The 20,301-nt window shown below is 54.1% G+C and overlaps 1 protein-coding gene across 6 annotated transcripts in view; it reads right to left on the bottom strand.

Moving 5' to 3' along the window:
- Nucleotides 1–20,301, bottom strand: part of klhl17 (kelch-like family member 17) — a 69,772-nt gene that overhangs the window by 32,230 nt on the left and 17,241 nt on the right. For all 6 annotated transcript variants that reach the window (XM_078425670.1, XM_078425673.1, XM_078425671.1 and 3 more), the window contains 3 exons: nucleotides 8,707–8,928; nucleotides 5,142–5,258; nucleotides 1,007–1,220 (listed from right to left, as the gene is read on the bottom strand). In XM_078425670.1, coding sequence (XP_078281796.1) covers nucleotides 1,007–1,220; nucleotides 5,142–5,258; nucleotides 8,707–8,928 — 553 coding nt within the window. The remainder of the gene's footprint in view (nucleotides 1–1,006; nucleotides 1,221–5,141; nucleotides 5,259–8,706; nucleotides 8,929–20,301) is intronic.

The raw sequence follows: 20,301 nt of genomic DNA, 5'->3' as shown, positions 1-20,301 counted from the left end.
CCAAGATGAACCACTCCGTCTAAATCGCCGATACTGAGGTGTAATACGCAAAGGAGCGTAACGTCCGCCATTTTAGTAGGCAAACCCCGCCATTCGCTATGCCTCTCGCAGTGTAATCAGTGTTTTGGGGGAACGGTATGTGTGATGATACCATAAAAATGCAGAATATATCTCATCTATCAATTCACAGATTTTTGTTATTTTTCTTTTTAAATGTTTCTGCACGTTTCTGCCTACTAAAATGGCGCCGTGACGTACTACGGTTTTTAGGGTCGAGTGGTCTATCTGTCTTCCAGTCTGAAGAAGGGTCTCGACCCGAAACGTCACCCATTCCTTCTCTCCCGAGATGCTGCCTGACCTGCTGAGTTACTCCAGCATTTTGTGAATAAAAAAATTGCTCTGCTCTATTATCTTTCGTCAGAACCCTTCTTCAGACTGGAAGACAGAGATGGCCAGGAAGGGTGGAGTCTGCAATGTAAGGGTGGAGTTGAATGTAAATAGATCCTTCATGTAAATAGATCCTTCTTTTACTTTAGTTTAGTTTAGAGATACAACGTTGAAACAGGCCCTTCGGCCCACCGAGTCCGCGCCAACCAGCGATCCCTGCACATTAACACTATCCTACACAAATTAGGGACAATTTACAATTATACCAAGCCAATTAACCTCCAAACCTGCACGTCTTTGGAGTGTGGGAGGAAACCGGAGATACTGGAGAAAACCCACGCAGGTCACAGGGAGAACATACAAACTCCATACAGACAGCGCCCCAGGTCAAGATTGAACCCGGGTCTCCGGCGCGGTGAGGCAGCAACTCTACCGCTGCGCTATCGTGCCATCTCCTTTGGCCGGTGTGGACTTGGTGGGCCAGATTTCACAATGTATGACTCTACGGCTATCAACTTGCAGTGACGTCGCATCGTCGTTGTGAGAAGGTGGAACATCGAGCCAAATCAGGAGCAATCCGTGGAGGTGACAAAATGGTGGCTGGAGGAAGAGTACGTACCCACAGCGAAGAGCACGGGGCTGGCCCCTTCGCAGTGCCGCGGCCTGGTCCTGGCGTTGCTGAGCACTCCCCGCTGCTCGGGCATCAGGTGGTACTTGAGGGCCTCGATGAGGAGGTCCTTGCACTCCGAGTGGTGTCTGACCAGCAGCTCCGTGTCCACATTGCTCATCAGAAAATCCCGGGTCAACAGCGGCAGGCGCACGCACTTCATCAACTGTGGGAACGCAGAGAGTTTTAGGGTTAGGTTTATTATCACAGCCACATGTATCCAGCTTTGTGTTGCACGCGATCTACACACACAGAACTTTTCTTCCTCTCTCATTTATTACATTGTTTACGGTGTACTATGTTTACATATTCTGTTGTGCTGCTGCAGGTAAGAATTTCATTGTCCTACCTGGGACATTAGATTTTTAGATTTAGAGATCCAGCGCGGAAACAGGCCCTTCGGCCCACCGAGTCCGCATCGCCCAGCGATCCCCGCACATTAACACTATCCTACACCCACTAGGGACAATTTTTACATTTTGCCCGGCCAATTAACCTACATACCTGTACGTCTTTGGAGTGTGGGAGGAAACCGAAGATCTCGGAGAAAACCCACGCAGGTCACGGGGAGAACGTACAAACTCCGTACAGACGGCGCCCGTAGTCAGGATCGAACCTGAGTCTCCGGCGCTGCATTCGCTGTAAGGCAGCAACTCTACCGCTGCGCCACCGTGCCGCCCTTATAAATGGGAGGACCAGCGGGAGGACTAGCGCCTGTCCCGTGCCTGACCTTCCTCCCGTGGTGCAGCGCGGCGGCAGAGGATCCAACAAGATGGCCGTCGCCGCCGTTCCCCGCCGCTCCCCGATGCTCGCTGCCGATCGCAGCACGCTGGACGCACGGGGCCGAGCTCAGTGGCTTTTCCCTGTCCCCCCATCGCCAGCCCAAGGCCCCGGGGGACACTCCCTGCCCAGCAATGGGTACAAGGGGTGGCCGGGCCTGCAGGATCGCCAGTTGCAGGACGGTTACCTGGCCCGCAGGGGAGACCCGCAGGAGAAACGGGGCCCAGGTCAGTGCCTTCTCCCTGTCCTCCCATCGCCCGCCCACGGCCTCGGGGGACACTCCATGGACATGTTGGGCCCAACGCCCACTCTTCCCCCACTTCCCCCTTCCCCCTCCCCCATCACTCCCCCCCTACCCCCCTCCTCCTCCCCTCCCACTCCCCCACTCCATCCCCCCTCCTCCCCCTCCCCCTCCCCCTCCCCCCTCCACTCCCCCCTCCCCCTCCTCCTCCCCCCCCACTCCCGCACTCCATCCCCCTCAACCCCCCTCCTCCCCTCCCCCCCTCACCCACTCCACCCCCCCCCCCACCGCCCTCAGCCGCGCCCGCAGCAGGGATTAGCACCCATCAGGTGCACACCCATCTAGTATGACAATAAAACTCTCTTGACTCTTGACTCTATCCAAACAGATCAGATATACTTCCCAGCGGTACAAATCTTTGACTTCTCTAACTTCATGTAACCCTTGCTTTCTCTCTCTCTCTCTCTCCGTCTCTCCCTCTATGTCTCTCGTTTCCTTTTCCCCTGACTCTCAGCCTGAAGAAGGGTCTCGACCCGAAACATCACCTATTCCTTTTCTCCAAAGATGTTGTCTGACCTGCTGAGTTACTCCAGCTTTTTGTGTCTATCCTTCCCCCATTCAAGTTCTCCAACTTGTTTGATTGTCCTCCAGATTAAATGTTACTGATTGTATGGTTCGTTGTCACCTTCCCCTCAGCTAACAATGATCCATTCTACATTTCCCTTGTGCTTCGTCCACTTTGATCTCTTTGTTTTCACACCTCACCCTTCCACATCACTGTCTGCCTCTCCCCGACTCTCAGTCCGAAGAAGGGCCTCGACCCGAAACGTCACCCATCCCTTCTATCCAGAGATGCTGCCTGTCCCGATGAGTTACTCCAGCATTTTGGGTCTATCTTCAGATATACTTGCTGCAGGTTAACAGGCCCATAAATGCAGTAGCACACAGATAATGTATAGTAATCAAAAATATAATAGATTAATAACCATAATGCGAACTAACCGAAAAAGTGCAAAAATATAAACTCTTGTGGTGTAGCCAAATAGACCAGAGAGGAGCATAGTTGCTCAGGCTAGTGTTTAAGAGCCTGATTTCTGCTGGCAAGAACCAGTTTAGTTTAGTTTAGTTTAGTTTAGTTTAGTTTAGAGATACATCGCAGAAACAGGCCCCTCGGCCTACCGAGTCCGCACCGACCAGCGATCCCCGCACATTAACACTATCCTACACGCTCCAGGGACAATTTACACTTATGCGCCAAGCCAATTAACCTACAAACCTGTACGTCTTTGGAGTGTGGGAGGAAACCGAAGATCTCGGAGAAAACCCACGCAGGTCACGGAGAGAACTCCGTATAGACAGCCCCCGTATTCGGGATCGAATCCGGGTCTCCGGCGCTGCAAGCGCTGTAAGGCGGAAACTTTACCGCTGCGCCACCGTGCCGCCGTTCTTGAGCTTGGTAGTCACGGTCTTCAACTCCTTTACCTTCTTCCCAGTGGTAGACAGTGTTTAGCTTCAGGTGTAGGAAGGAACTGCAGATGCTGGTTTACACCGAAGATCGACACAAAATGCTGGAGTAACTCAGGCAGCATCTCTGGAGAGAAGGAATGGGCGACCCTTCTTCAGACTTCAGACTCGGTCTTAGGTTCAGGTTTATTATTGTCACTTGTACCGAGGTACAATGAAAGGCTTTGCTTTGCATGCAATCCAAACAGTCCAGATTATGAACATAAACACAAACAAGTCAAACTCAAGTACATCTCATTGGAGACCCTCGGACTATCTTTAATCAGACTTTACTGGACGTTATTTTGCACCAAACATTATTCACATTATCATGTATCTGTACATTGTGGACAAAGGCTCGACCCGAAACGTCACCCATTCCTTCTCTCCTGAGACGCTGCCTGACCTGCTGAGTTACTCCAGCATTTTGTGAATAAACACCTTCGATTTGTACCAGCATCTGCAGTTATTTTCTTATAATTTCTTGTACATTGTGGACAGTGCGATTGTAATGATGTATAGTCTTTCCGCTGACCGGATAGCATGCAACAAAAACTGTACCTTACACGTGACAATGAACAATAAACTAACAAAACAGAGTGCAGAATATAGTTCTCAGCATTGAGGCATATTCAGCGTCTGCATATTCCTTGTGTCTACTAATTATGTTTCTTTCTTACATTATTAGAAAATGACATAGACTGGTGTCTATCTTCGGTGTCAACCAGCATCTGCACTTCCTTCCTACGATAGGCTTTGTTTTGGTTGAACCTACCTACATCGGCTTGCAATATTACGGCCTGGTTACCCAGTGCTACTGATCGCCATCTATATACTAAAACTCTCGTTTGTTTGTTTGTTTGTTCCTGAACTACAGCCAAAACGGTACACGATAGCGCGACAATTTTAGCCCCACCTTACTCACCATCGGTCCTTTGGTGCTAATGGAAGAGGTTTCATTGAAATCGGTGTTATATTTTTAAAGTTATTCACATTTTAAAGTTTAAATCTATCTCCTAGGGAGGGCGGGGGGAGGGAGGGGGGGAGGGAGGGGGAGGAGGGAGGATAAGGGGGATTGAGGGGGATGGAGTGGGGGGGAGGGGAAGGGGGGAGGGGAAGGGGGAGGGGAAGGGGGAGGGGGAGAGAGGGGAGGGAGAGGGAGAGGACGAGGGAGGAGAGAGGGGAGGGGGAGGGGGGAGGGTGCTGCACCAATGCAGGAGAGGTTTGGGCCCAACGGGACACTTGGTCTAGTTTATTATATTATTAACTATTGTATGGAGACACAAAATGCTGGAGTAACTCAGCGAGTCAGGAAGCATCTCTGGAGAGGAATGGGTGACGTTTCGGGTCGAGACCCTTCTTTTGTACTGTCTACTTTGTAGACTTTGCTGTGACATTGCATTAATGTGCCTGTAAAGCTGCAACAAGTGAGAATGTCATTGCTCCCTTACCGACAATTGACAATTAAACAGTCTTGGCTCTTGTTTTGAGTCTGGAAAAGTTGACACACATGAAATGGCCTAGGATTATTGACGGGGATAATTATTTGGTTTGGTTTCTTACTCGGGGAACGTGCTGGCGCCTGCTGTCCACATCGTGCTTGACCCAACTCAGCACCGCCCTGTAAACCTCTTCCTCTGACGGGACGTTCAGGTTGTCACTGGAGATGAGATCGAGCACCTGCAAAACAACGAGAAGCAGCTCAGAAACGTCTCAGAATTCCCCGCACACTGTTAAGATTATTAAGGGGTCGGACACGTTAGAGGCAGGAAACATGTTCCCAATGTTGGGGGAGTCCAGAACAAGGGGGCCACAGTTTAAGAATAAGGGGTAGGCCATTTAGAACTGAGATGAGGAAAAACCTTTTCAGTCAGAGAGTTGTGAATCTGTGGAATTCTCTGCCTCAGAAGGCAGTGGAGGCCAATTCTCTGAATGCATTCAAGAGAGAGCTGGATAGAGCTCTTAAGGATAGCGGAGTCAGGGGGTATGGGGAGAAGGCAGGAACGGGGTACTGATTGAGAATGATCAGCCATGATCACATTGAATGGCGGTGCTGGCTCGAAGGGCCGAATGGCCTCCTCCTGCACCTATTGTCTATTGTCTATGGCTGGTGGGTTTGTGATTTCCGGTTTCTCTGCGAAGCCAACGCCGATTTTCCTCTCCGCTCTGCACGAGAACATGCAGACTTACAAAACTGTTCTTCAGCCTCCAGGCTCAAGGACAGCTTCCCTCCGGGATCAAGAGCAGCTTCTTCCCAGCAGCTTTCAGGCTCTTGTTCCCTAACCTCAGCAACAATCTACCACAGACTTCCACACAGAATACTGGGGTAACGGGCAGCATCTCTGGAGAGAAGGAATGGATGAGGTCTCTGGTCAAAACCCATCTTCAGACTTCAGACTCGGTCGAAAGAAGGGTCTCGACCCAAAACGTCACCCATTCCTTCTCTCTTGCAACCTCATCTATTGTATCCGCTGCTCTAGATGTCAACTCATTTACATCGGCGAAACCAAGCGCAGGCTCGGCGATCGCTTCGCTCAACACCTGCGCTCGGTCCGCATTAACAAAACTGATCTCCCGGTGGCCGAGCACTTCAACTCCCCCTCCCATTCCCAGTCTGACCTTCCTGTCATGGGCCTCCTCCAGTGCCATAGTGAGGCCCACCGGAAATTGGAGGAACAGCACCTCATATTTCGCCTGGGCAGTTTGCAGCCCGGTGGTATGAATGTCGACTTCTCCAACTTTAGATAGTTCCTCTGTCCCTTTCTTCCCCTCCTCCTTCCCAGATCTCCCTCTATCTTCCTGTCTCCACCTATATCCTTCCTTTGTCCCGCCCCCCTGACATCAGTCTGAAGAAGGGTCTCAACCCGAAACGTCACCCATTCCTTCTCTCCCGAGATGCTGCCCGACCTGCTGAGTTACTCCAGCATTTTGTGTCTATCTTCGGTGTAAACCAGCATCTGCGTTTTCTTCCTACCATAGGCTTTGTTTTGGTTGAACCCATCGATTTGCACTGCTATAGCCTGATTACCCAGTGGTACTATTAACTATTGTAGACTATGTACTATTAACTATTGTAGACTATGTTGTGACCGTTTGCGTTAATGTGCCCTGCAAAGCTGCAACAAGTAAGAATTTTGTCACTCCGTTCCCGACAATTAAACGCTCGACTCTTGTTTTGAGTCTGGAAAAGTTTAAATTTTTTTTATTGAATGTTTTTTTACCGACAACTTTTTATGAATGCCCTAATTCACGGGATGTAGACATTGCCTACAATGCCGCCATTCATTGTCCTTATCTATGTGTCCTTGAGCTGAAGAAACAGCCACATTGTTGGGTCTGGAGATATATATTGGCCAGATGTGGCAGAGTTTACACATCTCCATTCGAGAAGGATAACAGTACGTTTTCACAACAGTCTGGTAGGTTCACATCACCATGAGACAAAGCGCTAGGTGACTACAGAAAAAGAAACTAAAGGCAGAAACATAGAAACATAGAATTCAGGTGCAGGAGTAGGCCATTCGGCCCTTCGAGCCAGCACCGCCATTCAATCATCCTAAATCAGTGCCCTGTTCCTGCTTTCTCTCCATAGCCCTTGATTCTGTTAGCCCTGACAGCTATATCTAACTCTATCTTGAAAACATCCAGTGAATCGGTCTCCACTGCCTTCTGTGGCAGAGAATTCCACAGGTTCACAAATCTCTGGGTGAAGAAGGTACATTAACGGTAACCCTAATCACAGGAGGTCACGCAAACACAGCTCCCAAACTTGGATTCCATCTTTGTGATCAGGCGCCTGTATTCCCAACTACCCCATTTCCTAACCCAAACTATCATGATTAGTAAAGGTCGCCCTCAACCCACAAACCGACGTCCTTTTCCGAGCCTGGCTGTCTTTGTGTCCGGCAGGGGCCTCCTTCAGCCGACGAAGTCCCTGGAGGCATTACCCGGGTTACCCTCCTAGCGGTCCACCCCTCGCATCCGACGTCTCCACGCCTCCTCCCGGTACCACCGACCGACAAGCCCATGGCTGGGTCTTGCCGACCGACAAGCCTGCGGGCAGCGGCACCTCAAGAAGTTCTAACACTTGTATCTGAGTTCTTGTGTCGCAACGCCAAGCTTTTTGTCCTAATAATAACACTGTTGTGCTAAGTCTAAACTATCTTGAGAATCCACAAGGCTCCACCTCAAGACGGCAGCAGTGATCATCCCCACTACCCAGGCTTCTCCCACGACCATCCCCACTACCAAGGCCCTCTTCTCACAGCTACCACCAGGCAGGAGATGCAGAGGCCTGAGGTCCTGCACCACCAGGTGCAGCAACAACTACTTTCCCACAGGGAAATGAGGTGTTGCTGAAGTGCGGCACGGTGACGCAGCGTAAGGTAGAGTTGCTGCCTTACAGCGGATGCAGCGCCGGAGACCCGGGTTCGATCCTGACTACGGGTGCTGTCTGTACGGAGTTTGTACCTTCTCCCCGTGACCTGCGTGGGTTTTCTCCGAGATTGTCGTTTTCCTCCCACGCTCCAAAGACGTACAGGTTTGTAGGCTAATTGACTAGGTATAAATGTAAATTGTCCCTAGTGTGTGTGCAGGATAGTGTTGATCCACGATAGCGGGGATCGCTGGTCGGCGCGGACCCAGTGGACCAAAGGGCCTGTTTCCGTGCTGTATCTCGAAACTAAACTAAACCATCAGGTTCTTAAATCAACCTGCACAACCCTACCTCAACAATGGAACACTATGGACCACCTCTTTGAACTACCTTAGAGCAGTTGTCTTACAATTTATATATCTTTTGCACTAATATCTTGGTTGTTCTGTCAGTCTTTTGCAGAATTTATCTTCCCATGTGTGGTCTGGGTCTATGTGACACTGACTCTCCCCTGACTCTCAGCCTGAAGAAGGGTGGCTCCAGCACTTTGTGCTTCATTTCTTTGGTGGGAACTTGTTATTCTTCAGTCTGGAGGAGGGTCCCGACCCGAAACGATCGCCTATCGATTTTCTCCAGAGATGCCGCCTGACCCACTGAGTTACTCCAGCGTTTGGAGACAATAAACTCGGCGTGACTTCCTCGTGCCCTTGCCCTGTGCCCTAGCCCTGTGCCCCTGGCCGTCTGGTTCAGTACCTGTTTAAGTGGCAGCAGCATGAACTCCTCGGTCTTGGAAACCTCCACAAAGTGCTGGAGCACGTACTTGTGCGCAGACTTCAGCAGCTCGCTGCAGGAATGCGTGTCGGCGAATCCCCGGATTCCCAGGCAGTTGGACGGGTCGAGCTGGCTCAGGAGGAATTTGCAACAGGCGTCCCGCACCCCGTTCAGCTGCAGGAGGCTGGCCGCGGGGAGCAGTGTCTGGCGGGGAGAATGGAGTACATCGTTCAACGTCTCGAAACACATAACCGTGCCTCGAATTGCTAAAACATCCGGGCGGCACGGTGGCCCAGCGCTAGAGTTGCTGCCTCACAGCGACAGAGGCCCGGCTTCCATCCTGACCACGGGTGTCTTTGTGCACGGAGTTTGTACGTTCTCCCCGTGACCATGAGGGTTTTCTCCGGGTGCTCCGGTTTCCTCCCACACTCCAAAGATGTGCAGGTTTCTACGTTAATTGGCTTCTGTAAATTGTAAATTGTACCTAGTGTGTAGGATGGTGTTAGTATATGGGGTGATCGCTGGTTGGCATGGACTTGGTGGGCCGAAGGGCCTGTTTCTGTGCTGCATCTCTAAACCAAACCATGGGGGGGCGGGGGGACAAATGTTTCCATGCCGGGTTAATGGGTGAGATCAGGATAAAGATTAGTTTAGTTTAGTTGAGTTTAGAGATGCAGTGTAGAAACAGGCTCTTCGGCCCAGCGATTGCTCCGTACAATAGTTCTATCCTACACTCTGGTGACAATTTACAGAAGGCAATTAGCCCACAAACATGCAGGTCTTTGGAGTGTGGGAGGAAACCAGAGCACCCGGGAAAAACCCACGCGGTCACGGGGAGAACGGACAAACTCCGTACAGACAGCAGTCGCAGTCAGGATCTCTGGCGCCGTGAGGTAATGGCTCTACTGCTGCACCACTGTGCCGCCCTAAGTGTTTAATCGGCCATGCAAATCGTACAGAGACGCAACTGATAGATCCGTTACCGCGCTGCTCAGGCAATGCAGGTTCGATCCTTTTTTTTTTTTTTTTGATATAAAAGTTTTATTCCAAAGAAAAACATACTAAGCAAAATGTGATCAAAACAAAAGCCGCCTGTATCGGCAGTTTACAAATTAAACACTTATCACATTAAAATCCCGCCATCTCTGTCAACAATACATTCGACCCCCCGTGGCGACCAGCGTTCCCGGAAGGCCTCCAGAGTGCCCGTGGACACCGCGTGTGCGTGTTCCCTCTCCAGGGACACGCGGGCACGGACGTAACCCCGGAACAGGGGTAGGCAGCCGACCTCTGTGAGGCCGTCGACTGCCCGCTGCCTGGACCCGCGGATGGCCATCTTGGCCAGGCCCAGGAGCAGACCGACAGGGAGACCCCCTCCTCCCTCCTGACCCTCCCCCCTCTGTACCGGGTGCCCAAAAATTAAAAGCTTAGGGCTAAAATTGAGCCAGAACTTGAGGAGCAGCCCCTTCAGATACTGGAACAGGGGCTGTAACCTCACGCACTCCGTATACAAATGGTACACGGTCTCCTCCTCACCGCAGAAGCGACAGGCGGCAGACGAGACCGTGAACCGGCTCAAGTACCTGTTACAGGCTATAACCTTATGCAACACTCTCCACCCCAGGTCCCCGATGTAAAGCAGGAGGACCCCCTTATAGAGAGACCTCCACTGGGGACCGCTCCCGCCGTCAGGTGGTAACACGGACCGCCAGGGCGTGTCCGGACGGAAGACGAGAGCGAGGAAGTGGAGAGTGTGCAGGAGCAGGCTGTACAAAACGCGCCTCTCCGCGTCACGGAACGGCACGCTGGGCATCTGGGAAAGGCGGCTCATATTGCGTGGGGCCGGCTCTCGGGAAGGGACCCGGGCCGTGGGCCCGATGAGCAATTCCGACGGAGCGGGGGTAAGCCCGGTCGGAATCGCTCCACGCACACGCCTCTCCTCGACACCCACCGTGACAGGGTGAGGACCGGCCTCCCTCACAACCACAGCACCCCCCTCCCCCTGAGGAGCAGCGCCCTGGCTGAAGGTGACCAAATTCCTGGCTTTCAGGAGATCACGGTAAAAAACAGGCAACTCCCGCCTAGCGCGCTGACTCATGCCCGCTACCGGGAGCCGTGATCCCTCCTGGAGGCAGCGCCCCTGGCAGAAAAAGTACGTGGCCAGTGAGTGCCATCTGGGAGGGCATTCGGAGTACACGTACCTCCGCAAGGTCCTGAGTCGGAGGGCCGCCACCTGAGTGCGGACGCAGACCAGCGCCTGACCGCCCTCCTCCAACGGGAGACTCAGAACCCCAGCAGAGACCCAGTGGTTCCTCTCACCCCAGAAGAAGTTAACTAACCTCCTCTGTATCATGGCGATGAAACGAGAGGACGGGACCAGAGTGGCCAGCCGGTACCACAGCAGAGAGGCCACCAGCTGGTTTATGACCAAAGCCCTACCCCGATATGATAACACACCAAGGAGGCCTGACTAGCGCCGCACACGGGCGACCACCTTCGCCTCCAGCTCCTGCCAATTCGCCTGCCAAGCCCCCTCAGTGGGACTCAGGTAGATCCCCAGATAGAGGAGGTGCGTGGTGCTCCATGCAAAAACTGCCATCTCCTCCGGCAGGGAGTCCACCTGCCACTGACCCACCAAGAGCCCAGCACACTTCCCCCAGTTGATCCTGGCGGAGGATGCGGCTGAGAACACCCGCTGGCACTCATGCATCCTCCGCAGGTCAACCGGGTCGGTGAACATTAGTAACACATCGTCGGCGTAGGCCGAGAGAACCACCTCCACCCCCGGCCCCGGCAAATCCAAACCTGCCAGCCGCCTCCGTAGGAGGCACAGGAATGGCTCCACACAGAGGGAATAAAGCTGGCCGGACATGGGGCATCCCTGACGAACCCCCCTCCCAAAGTGAATGGGAGCCAACAAAGAGCCATTGACCTTGACCAGGCACTCTGCAGCAGCGTATAGGAGCTGGACCCGAGCCACAAAATGGGGTCCGAATCCAAACGCCCGCAGAGTCCCGAGAAGGTTGTCGTGTCCCACCCGGTCAAACGCCTTCTCCTGGTCAAGGGAGAGAAAGGCAACTGACTGACCAGCCCTCTGGCACAGATGGATCAGGTCCCGGACCAGATGGATATTGTCCTGGATGGACCGGCCCGGGACTGTGTAGGACTGGTCAGGGTGGATCACATGGGACAGCACGGGCCCCAGGCGATTGGCCAATGCCCATGCAAAGACTTTGTAACCCGTACTGAGAAGAGAGACAGGGCGCCAGTTCTTCAAGAGGCGGAGATCGCCCTTCTTGGGCAGCAGGACGACGACTGCCCTGCGCCACGAGAAGGGCATCTCCCCGGTCGCCAGGCTCTCCCCCAACACCTTCACATAGTCGCCCCCCAGGACACCCCAGAAGGCTCGAAGAAACTCCACAGTCAGCCCATCCAGCCCCGGAGACTTGCCCTTCCTGAGCTGGTGCAGGGCACCAGTCAACTCCTCCAGAGTTAGGGGATCATCGAGGCGCTCAGCCACCTCTTTGCACACTACGGGTAAGCCCTCCCACAGCACCCCTTGTGCCTCCCCACTAGATGTTCCCTCGGAGAACAGAGTGTCATAGAACGACCAAACTGAGGCACCGATCCTCTCCGGATCCGTGACGGAGGAGCCATCGTCCGCAAGCAACTCGACAAACTGCCTGCGGGCACTTCGGCACTTCTACAGGGAGAAGAAAAAGGGGGAGGCGCGGTCCAGATCGTGCAACATCTGGACTCGCGACCTCACATACGCGCCCCGGGACCTCCTCAGCTGCAAGTCCCTCAGTGCCCCTTTCTTCTCCTGGTACTCCTCCCACTCACACGAGTCCCCCTCCGTCTGACCCAGGCGAGACTCCGAGTCGAGCAACTCTCTCTCAAGCCGTCCGATCTCGGAGTACCGCCCCTTGGTCGACCCCCTCGTGTAGTCCTGGCAAAACAGACGGACGTAAGCCTTCCCTACATCCCACCACTGCCTTAGGGAAGGGAAACGCCCCTGCCTTTCCCTCCACTCCGCCCAGAACTGCTTGAATGAGTCCCGGAACCGGCGCTCCTCCAGCAGCCGGTTGTTGAAGTGCCAGTACGCGGACCCTGCCCGTGTGCGCGTCGGGATAAAGTCCACTCGCACCAGGCAGTGGTCCGAGCACGGTTCCAACCGCATGGAGGCTGCCGAGACACAGGACACATAAGCCTTAGACACATATACACGGTCAATACGGGAACCACCCCCCTTAAACCTGTATGAGAAGGCGCCGGAGTTGGGATGGAAATTCCTCCAAGCATCTACTAGCTCAAAAGAATCCACCAACTCCCTTAAAGTCTTGACCGCTGTCGGATCGCGCTGAATGCCAGAGCGATCTCTCGCCTCAAGGGTACAATTAAAATCACCCCCCAGGAAAACACACTCCCCCCGATCGATGGTATTCAACAGCGCGGTCACTTCTTGTGTTAACCGCGTCTGCATAGCACCGCTCTTGGGGGCGTACACGTTAATAAAATGTAACGGCACGCCATCCAGGCGCACGGCCAGATACAACAACCGGCCTGGTACAATGTCCTGCACCATGACAATCTCCGGCTGGAAAGATGGGGCCAACAGGAAGGCCACTCCACTCGAAATGGAGGTGAGATGGCTCATGTAGACCCCCCCTTCCCACTCCAGGAGCCAGGTGGGCTCGTCACTAGCCACAGTGTGTGTTTCCTGCAGGAAGCTCACCGTGTACCTCCCGTCCCTCAGCACCGAGAGATGGTGAAACCTACGGAGAGACCCCCTGGTCCCATCAATATTCAGGCTGGCTATAGTGAGCTTCATTTTGAAAGCGCACAAGAACTTTTACCAGCCCCCCGTGACGGAATGGAGCCTCCCCGAGCCCTCTGCCCTTTCTTTAGGGACTTAAAAAGCTCTTGGAGCTGGCACCGCTCATTTTTCAATACACCTGCCTCGTTCTCCTCCTCCTGAAGGATGGCATAAATGGACTGCAAGGGTACCGTCAGGTCTGACCAGAGGTCGACAGCCAGATCTGCCTTATTCCTCTTCCCTCTGCTGTCCCTCAGAAAGCTCCGGAGTTCCCAGATATCAACAAGCCGAGACACGGGGCTGCGGGTGGGACAGTCCATCAACTCACTGTCGCTGGACTCCACGTCCCCCTCCTCCTTCCACTCAATGTCTGAGCCCGAGTCTGGATAGTTCTGACTCCCAGCCGCCTCGCTCACCCCTCCCTGTGAGGTGGGCGGGTCGGCCACATCACCCGGTCCCTCCTCGGTCACCATCCCACCCCCAGGATCAGTGACGGGGGCAGGTACCGGTACCTCTAACTGTGGCAAGCTGCCTGGTAAATGGCCAGGCTCCTGCACACCCCCACCGCCCTCTGTAACCGGATTGGGGGCAGTGATGTCGGAGGAAGTCTCCGGGGCGGGCAGTGAGAGGGTATGTCTGGAGTCCGACCGAAGGACCCGATCCGAAACGACCCTGTCCTCCTTCGCACCCAGGGCACCCGCCCCAGCACCGTCACCCAGAGAGTCCCCATCCCCCACCACCAGGGGAACCACCTCGCTCTGGCCCTCAGGGGGCGATGTTCCCGGAGTCTCCCCTGCTCTCTCAGCCGGTGGGGCAACACACCCCTCAATAGGACTCGTAGCCTCAATGGGGAGCATGGGCTGGGGACCCACCCCCACACTCAAGTCCCCCCCATCAATCTTCCCCTGGTCACCCTCTAAGCCAGCGGACGCAATCCCTGGGGGAACAGCCCCCTGGGGTAGTGTGTCACCACTCTCAGGTGGTCCCTGCACTACAGAGGCATCCTCCTGCCCAGAGGAAGCGTGTACTGGGTACTCTGCCTCAACAGGGGAGAAACACCTCCCTTCAGGTCGCCCCTGACCTTCAGGGCGGTTCTCCGTGTCAGAGGACCCGTGCCTCCTCCTCTTATAACCACTAGCGTGCGGTGGTACAGTCAGCTCCATTGCTGAAGCCTGTTCCTCCGCCCCGCCATCTACCTGCTCATCCTCTCCAGCCTTCAGACCCTCAGGCTTCCCTGGGCTAGGCTCAGAGGCGAGCTCGATAATATCTACTGCCGGGGGACCCTCATTAAGGTGACCTTCTGCCTGGCGTCCCGCTTGAACGTTCTTCTTCTTCTTTTTAGCTTTCTTACTCTTCTGTCTCTCCCAGTGACCCTCAATCACCCCCCCCCCCCCACACTGCACCGGCATCCTCCGCCACAGGTACGGGACATGGGGGTGGTGGGGGAATGGAGGATGGGAGCAAGGGAACAAAGACATCATGGGCCACCGTGGTAGAACCAGCAGCCCCAGATGGGCCAGCACTGCCTTCCTGGGCCACCTTGGTAGAGCTGGCAGCCCGGGGCTTGGGACAATTCCTGCGGAAATGCCCCACCTCTTTGCATGCATGGCAGCGTGCTTGGCCCGTGTTCCAAAACACGCGATAGCAGAATCCTTCCCATTCAACCTCAAAACTCCCCTCCATATCAATCCCCTGTGCCAGCTGTATGTACACGCGGCGATTGAACGTTAATACATGCTGCATCTCGGGATCATCCAACCTATGCAACAGTTTGGTGGGCCCAGACCGCACCTCCCCCAGCTTAGTTACATGTGGGAGCAGGAGCGCGTCCGGAACATAAGGGGGAACGTTGGACAGCATGACCGGCAGCACGGGCCGTCCCCATGGGTCCACCGCCATGTAAATCCCAGCCACCGTGATCCTCCTTTCCAGTGCGGTAGCCACCGACTGCTCAGTCTTTAGGATGACAACAGCCTTCCCACTGACCACCGCGCCTGCGATTATGGCCTTCTTGCCAACAGTCTCCCCCAGCGCGGTTAGCACAACCTTGAAGGTAATGTTGCCCTGCAAGGTCACTTTCACCCCATGTATACGCCCCAACGACTCATGGCCCTTAGTCACGGAGACTGCCGACTGTGCGGCAGCTGCATAATTCTTAGGGGCCGCCATCTTTAGGGCGTGGAGCAAAACAAAACGTCTCAGTATTTTATATGTCAAAGCAGTCTTTCTGCTATTGCTGCACCTCCACGCATTTGCAGCAGTTTAAAGTCTTGTGAAGGCTTTCCTGGCAAAGCAACAGAAGCAGTCTCCTCCTGATAAGATAGGGAAAAGTCCGTGCCAATCCTCCCGTCGTAGAAAATGGAGCTTCCGGAGGCTTCTTCCCCAGGTCTCGGTCGCCCTCCCGGCTTCAACGAAAATCCAAAGCACTGTTGCCGTACTTACCCGGCACACCTGGACCGGGCTAAGTCGGTGTGGGAGGGAGCTTTCCGATGCTACAGACCACAAACACCGCTCCAGACTCAGCTCCCACCAGTTCAAGTGCAACTTGGCCTTCCGCCAGCCACTGCCGCTCCTACGACTTTCAGAAAATCCTCCCTAATTAGAGGACTCTTTCAACAAAGAGAGTCTCTGCTTTCCGACAGAAGTCCAAAAAGCAAATTCTGACTGCTTTCGTTTGTCCTCGCCAAACAAATCCTTCGAAAATAATCAAATCCTCACAGCCAGCGCCACACACCCACGTCCGATCCTGACCACGGGTGCTGTCTGTGTGGAGTTCGTACGCTGTACCCGTGACTTCCCCTGAGTGCTCCGGATTCCTCCCACATCTCAAAGGTGTGTGGGTTTTGATAGGTTAATCGGCTACTGTCAGTCAGTGGGCCAAAGGGGCTGTTTCCATGCTGTGTCTCCAAACTAAATTAATATAATAAACAAACATGGCTTTTTGACCAAAGTAGGGGAATCGGGAACCACAGGACATAGGTTTGAGGTGAAGCGGGATAGATTGATAGATAGAGGCTGAGGGATAACGTTTTTATACACAGGGTGGTGGGGGTATGGAACAAGGTGCTGGAGGAGGTAGTTGAGGCAGGGACTATTGCAACGTTTAAGAAACATTTAGACAGGTACATGTATAGGAGAGGATTAGAGAGATATGGGAAAACGCAGGCAGGTGGGACTAGTGTAGATGGGACCTGTTAGTGGGCGTGGACAAGTTGGGCTGAAAGGCCTGTTTCCACGCTGTATGACTGTATGAACCTCGCAAGTCAACGAAGCCCACGGCCATCAGTGCCTTTGTCGTGGGAGCCCGTGGCTGGGCCCTGGGTCTGTGAGGCCCGCGGCTGGGGCCTGGGTCTGTGGGGCCCGCGGCTGGGGCCTGGGTCTGTGGGGCCCACGGCTGGGGCCTGGGTCTGTGAGGCCCGCGGCTGGGCCCTGGGTCTGTGAGGCCCGCGGCTGGGGCCTGGGTCTGTGGGGCCCGCAACTGGGGCCTGGGTCTGTGGGGCCCGCGGCTGGGGCCTGGGTCTGTGGGGCCCGCGGCTGGATCCTGGGTCTGTGGGGCCCGCGGCTGGGGCCTGGGTCTGTGGGGCCCGTGGCTGGGGCCTGGGTCACGGAGCCTGCGGCTGGGGCCTGGGTCTGTGGGGCCCGCAACTGGGGCCTGGGTCTGTGGGGCCCGCGGCTGGGGCCTGGGTCTGTGGGGCCCGCGGCTGGATCCTGGGTCTGTGGGGCCCGCGGCTGGGGCCTGGGTCTGTGGGGCCCGTGGCTGGGGCCTGGGTCACGGAGCCTGCGGCTGGGTCCTGGGTCTGTGGGGCCTGCGGCTGGGGCCTGGGTCTGTGGGGCCCGCGGCTGGGGCCTGGGTCTGTGGGGCCCGCAACTGGGGCCTGGGTCTGTGGGGCCCGCGGCTGGGGCCTGGGTCTGTGGGGCCCGCGGCTGGGGCCTGGGTCACGGAGCCTGCAGCTGGGGCCTGGGTCTGTGCGGCCCGCGGCTGGGGCCTGGGTCGGAGCCACGGGGGCGTCAGGAGGGGACCCGGCGGCGATAGTGGAGAGGACGGTGCGGCGGTCGACGATGGTGCCGACCGACGGACGAGGACGGACACGTGAAAGTGAGGGGGGAGGAACAATGGAGGACCCGGCGTGGGGGGACCGACATGAGGGAGGGACAGGGGCGGGGAAGAACAACAGGGGGCCTGACGCGGGGAGGGGGGTGGGGGGGGGGGGATTTGTAACTTTGTAAGCGCCCTTTATGGGCGACTATTTACATACCTTGGGTATTCACTGTGATTTGTCACATGAGACAATAAAAGTATTCAATTCAATTCAATTCAATATCAGGACTTAGAGGGGAGCCTGCAGTTTGTGATGTTCCCATGTGCCTGCTGGTTTTGTCAGTGTGGTGGGGTTGCTTGTGAGGATGTGGCATTGAAACAGTGTTCTGTACCTTACGCCGTTTCATCCATTTCTTCTGTCACAAGATCGAAAGTGCAGGTGGTTGCTGCTGGAGGCAACTCTATTTTCAACTCTGCAGAAAGTTAGCAGTCTCAGGTTGGCTGCAGCAAGACGTTCTCGACAAGGCCAGCAGGCAAATAGGAACATCACAACCTGCAGTGTCCCCTGTACGTCCTAATTTATAGAGTCACAGAGTCACACAGCGTGGAAACAGGCTCTTAGACAATAGACAATAGACAATAGGTGCAGGAGCAGGCCATTCGGCCCTTCGAGCCAGCACCACCATTCAACGTGATCATGGCTGATCATTCTCAATCAGTACCCCGTTCCTGCCTTCTCCCCGTACCCCCTGACTCCGCTATCCTTAAGAGCTCTATCCAGCTCCCTCTTGAATGCATTCAGAGAATTGGCCTCCACTGCCTTCTGAGGCAGAGAATTCCACAGATTTACAACTCTCTGACTGAAAAAGTTTTTCCTCATCTCAGTTCTAAATGGCCTACCCCTTATTCTTAAACTGTGGCCCCTTGTTCTGGACTCCCCCAACATTGGGAACATGTTTCCTGCCTCTAACGTGTCCAACCCCTTAATAATCTTATACGTTTCGATAAGATCTCCTCTCATCCTTCTAAATTCCAGTGTATACAAGCCTAGTCGCTCCAGTCTTTCAACATATGACAGTCCCGGCATTCCGGGAATTAACCTAGTAAACCTACGTTGCACGCCCTCAATAGCAAGAATATCCTTCCTCAAATTTGGAGACCAAAACTGCACACAGTACTCCAGGTGCGGTCTCACCAGGGCCCGGTACAACTGCAGAAGGACCTCTTTGCTCCTATACTCAACTCCTCTTGTTATGAAGGTCAACATTCCATTGGCTTTCTTCACTGCCTGCTGTACCTTCAGGCCAACTTACCCTCGCCGACCAACATGTGCACAATGACAAGTAGCTTGAATGTTAGTTGTCATGGCAGTGCCCGAATCTTGCAACTGGAGAGTTTACATTCACAACATTGCGGATGGGGTCCGCGGTTGGTGCCAGAGGTCAGTCGGGCCTGCGGAGGTACATGGAGGTTGGTTGAGAACATGCCGTCAAGAGAAAAAAGAGGGACCATTGGGGACTACAATGAACATTGTCAGCGTCCTATACATAGCGACTCTTTGCATACTGTCTGTATTTGACATGTCACATATGGGCGGTCACGGTGGCGCAGCGGTAGAGTTGCTGCCTTACACCGAATGCAGCGCTGGAGACCCGGGTTCGATCCCGACTACGGGTGCTGCCTGTACGGAGTTTGTACGTTCTCCCTGTGACCTGCGTGGGTTTTCCCCGAAATCTTCGGTTTCCTCACACATTCCAAAGACGTGCAGGTTTGCAGGTGAATTGGCTGGGTAAATGTAAAAATTGTGGGTGTAGGATGGTGTTAATGTGCGGGAATCGCTGGTCGGCGCGGACCCGGTGGGCCGAAGGGCCTGTTTCCACGCTGTATCTCTAAAAACTAAACTCACAAAAAACTATTTAAAAAATATGATAATAAAGTTTTATTCATTCATTCATTCATCACCAAGTCCGCCATCACCAAGAACATCCTTGGGAGTTCACCAGTGAGCAGAAAGTTAACCCACCTAGCCACTTAATCACCATCTCTACAAGAGGCTGGATATCCTGTGGTCAATGATACACCTCCTGATACCCCAAGACTTTTCCACCTAGTTCCATCTACTGTCATTTTAGGTTTAGGTTCATTCATGTCACGTGTACAGTGAAAAGCATTTGTTTGCATGCTATCCCATCAAATCAGATACTGTAATACTATACATCAGTACAATCACGTCAAACACACGCACAAAAGGCGGAGAGATACCAGAGTTCAGAAGGGTTCAGACCCGAGACGTCACCTATTCTTTTTCTCCAGAGATGCTGCTTGACCCACTGAGTTACTCCAGCACTTTATGTCTATCTTCAGAGTTCAGACACGCTCAGCATTACGGTGTAGCAGTTGCCAAGAAAAAGCACAATGTCCACAATGAGACTTTAGACGTTAGAGGTACAGCATGGAAACAGACCCTTTGGCCCGTCAAGTCCACGCCGACCAACAGTTAACACTACCCCCACACACTAGGGACGATTTGCAATTTACAGAGGCCAATTAACTTACAAACCTGTACGTCTTTGGAGTGTGGGAGGAAAGCGGGGAAAACGCACACGGTTACAGGGGGAACGTGCAAACTCCGTACAGACAGCACCCGTAGTAGAATCAAACCCGGGTCTCTGCATCACTATACACGTCCCGATGAGGTAGGTTGGAGAATCAGGACTGTGCC

This window comes from Rhinoraja longicauda, chromosome 30, assembly GCF_053455715.1.
Source record: "Rhinoraja longicauda isolate Sanriku21f chromosome 30, sRhiLon1.1, whole genome shotgun sequence".
NCBI lineage: Eukaryota > Metazoa > Chordata > Chondrichthyes > Rajiformes > Arhynchobatidae > Rhinoraja > Rhinoraja longicauda.
The sequence above is the reverse complement of the archived record's forward strand: the minus strand, read 5'-3'. Positions and strand labels throughout refer to the sequence as shown.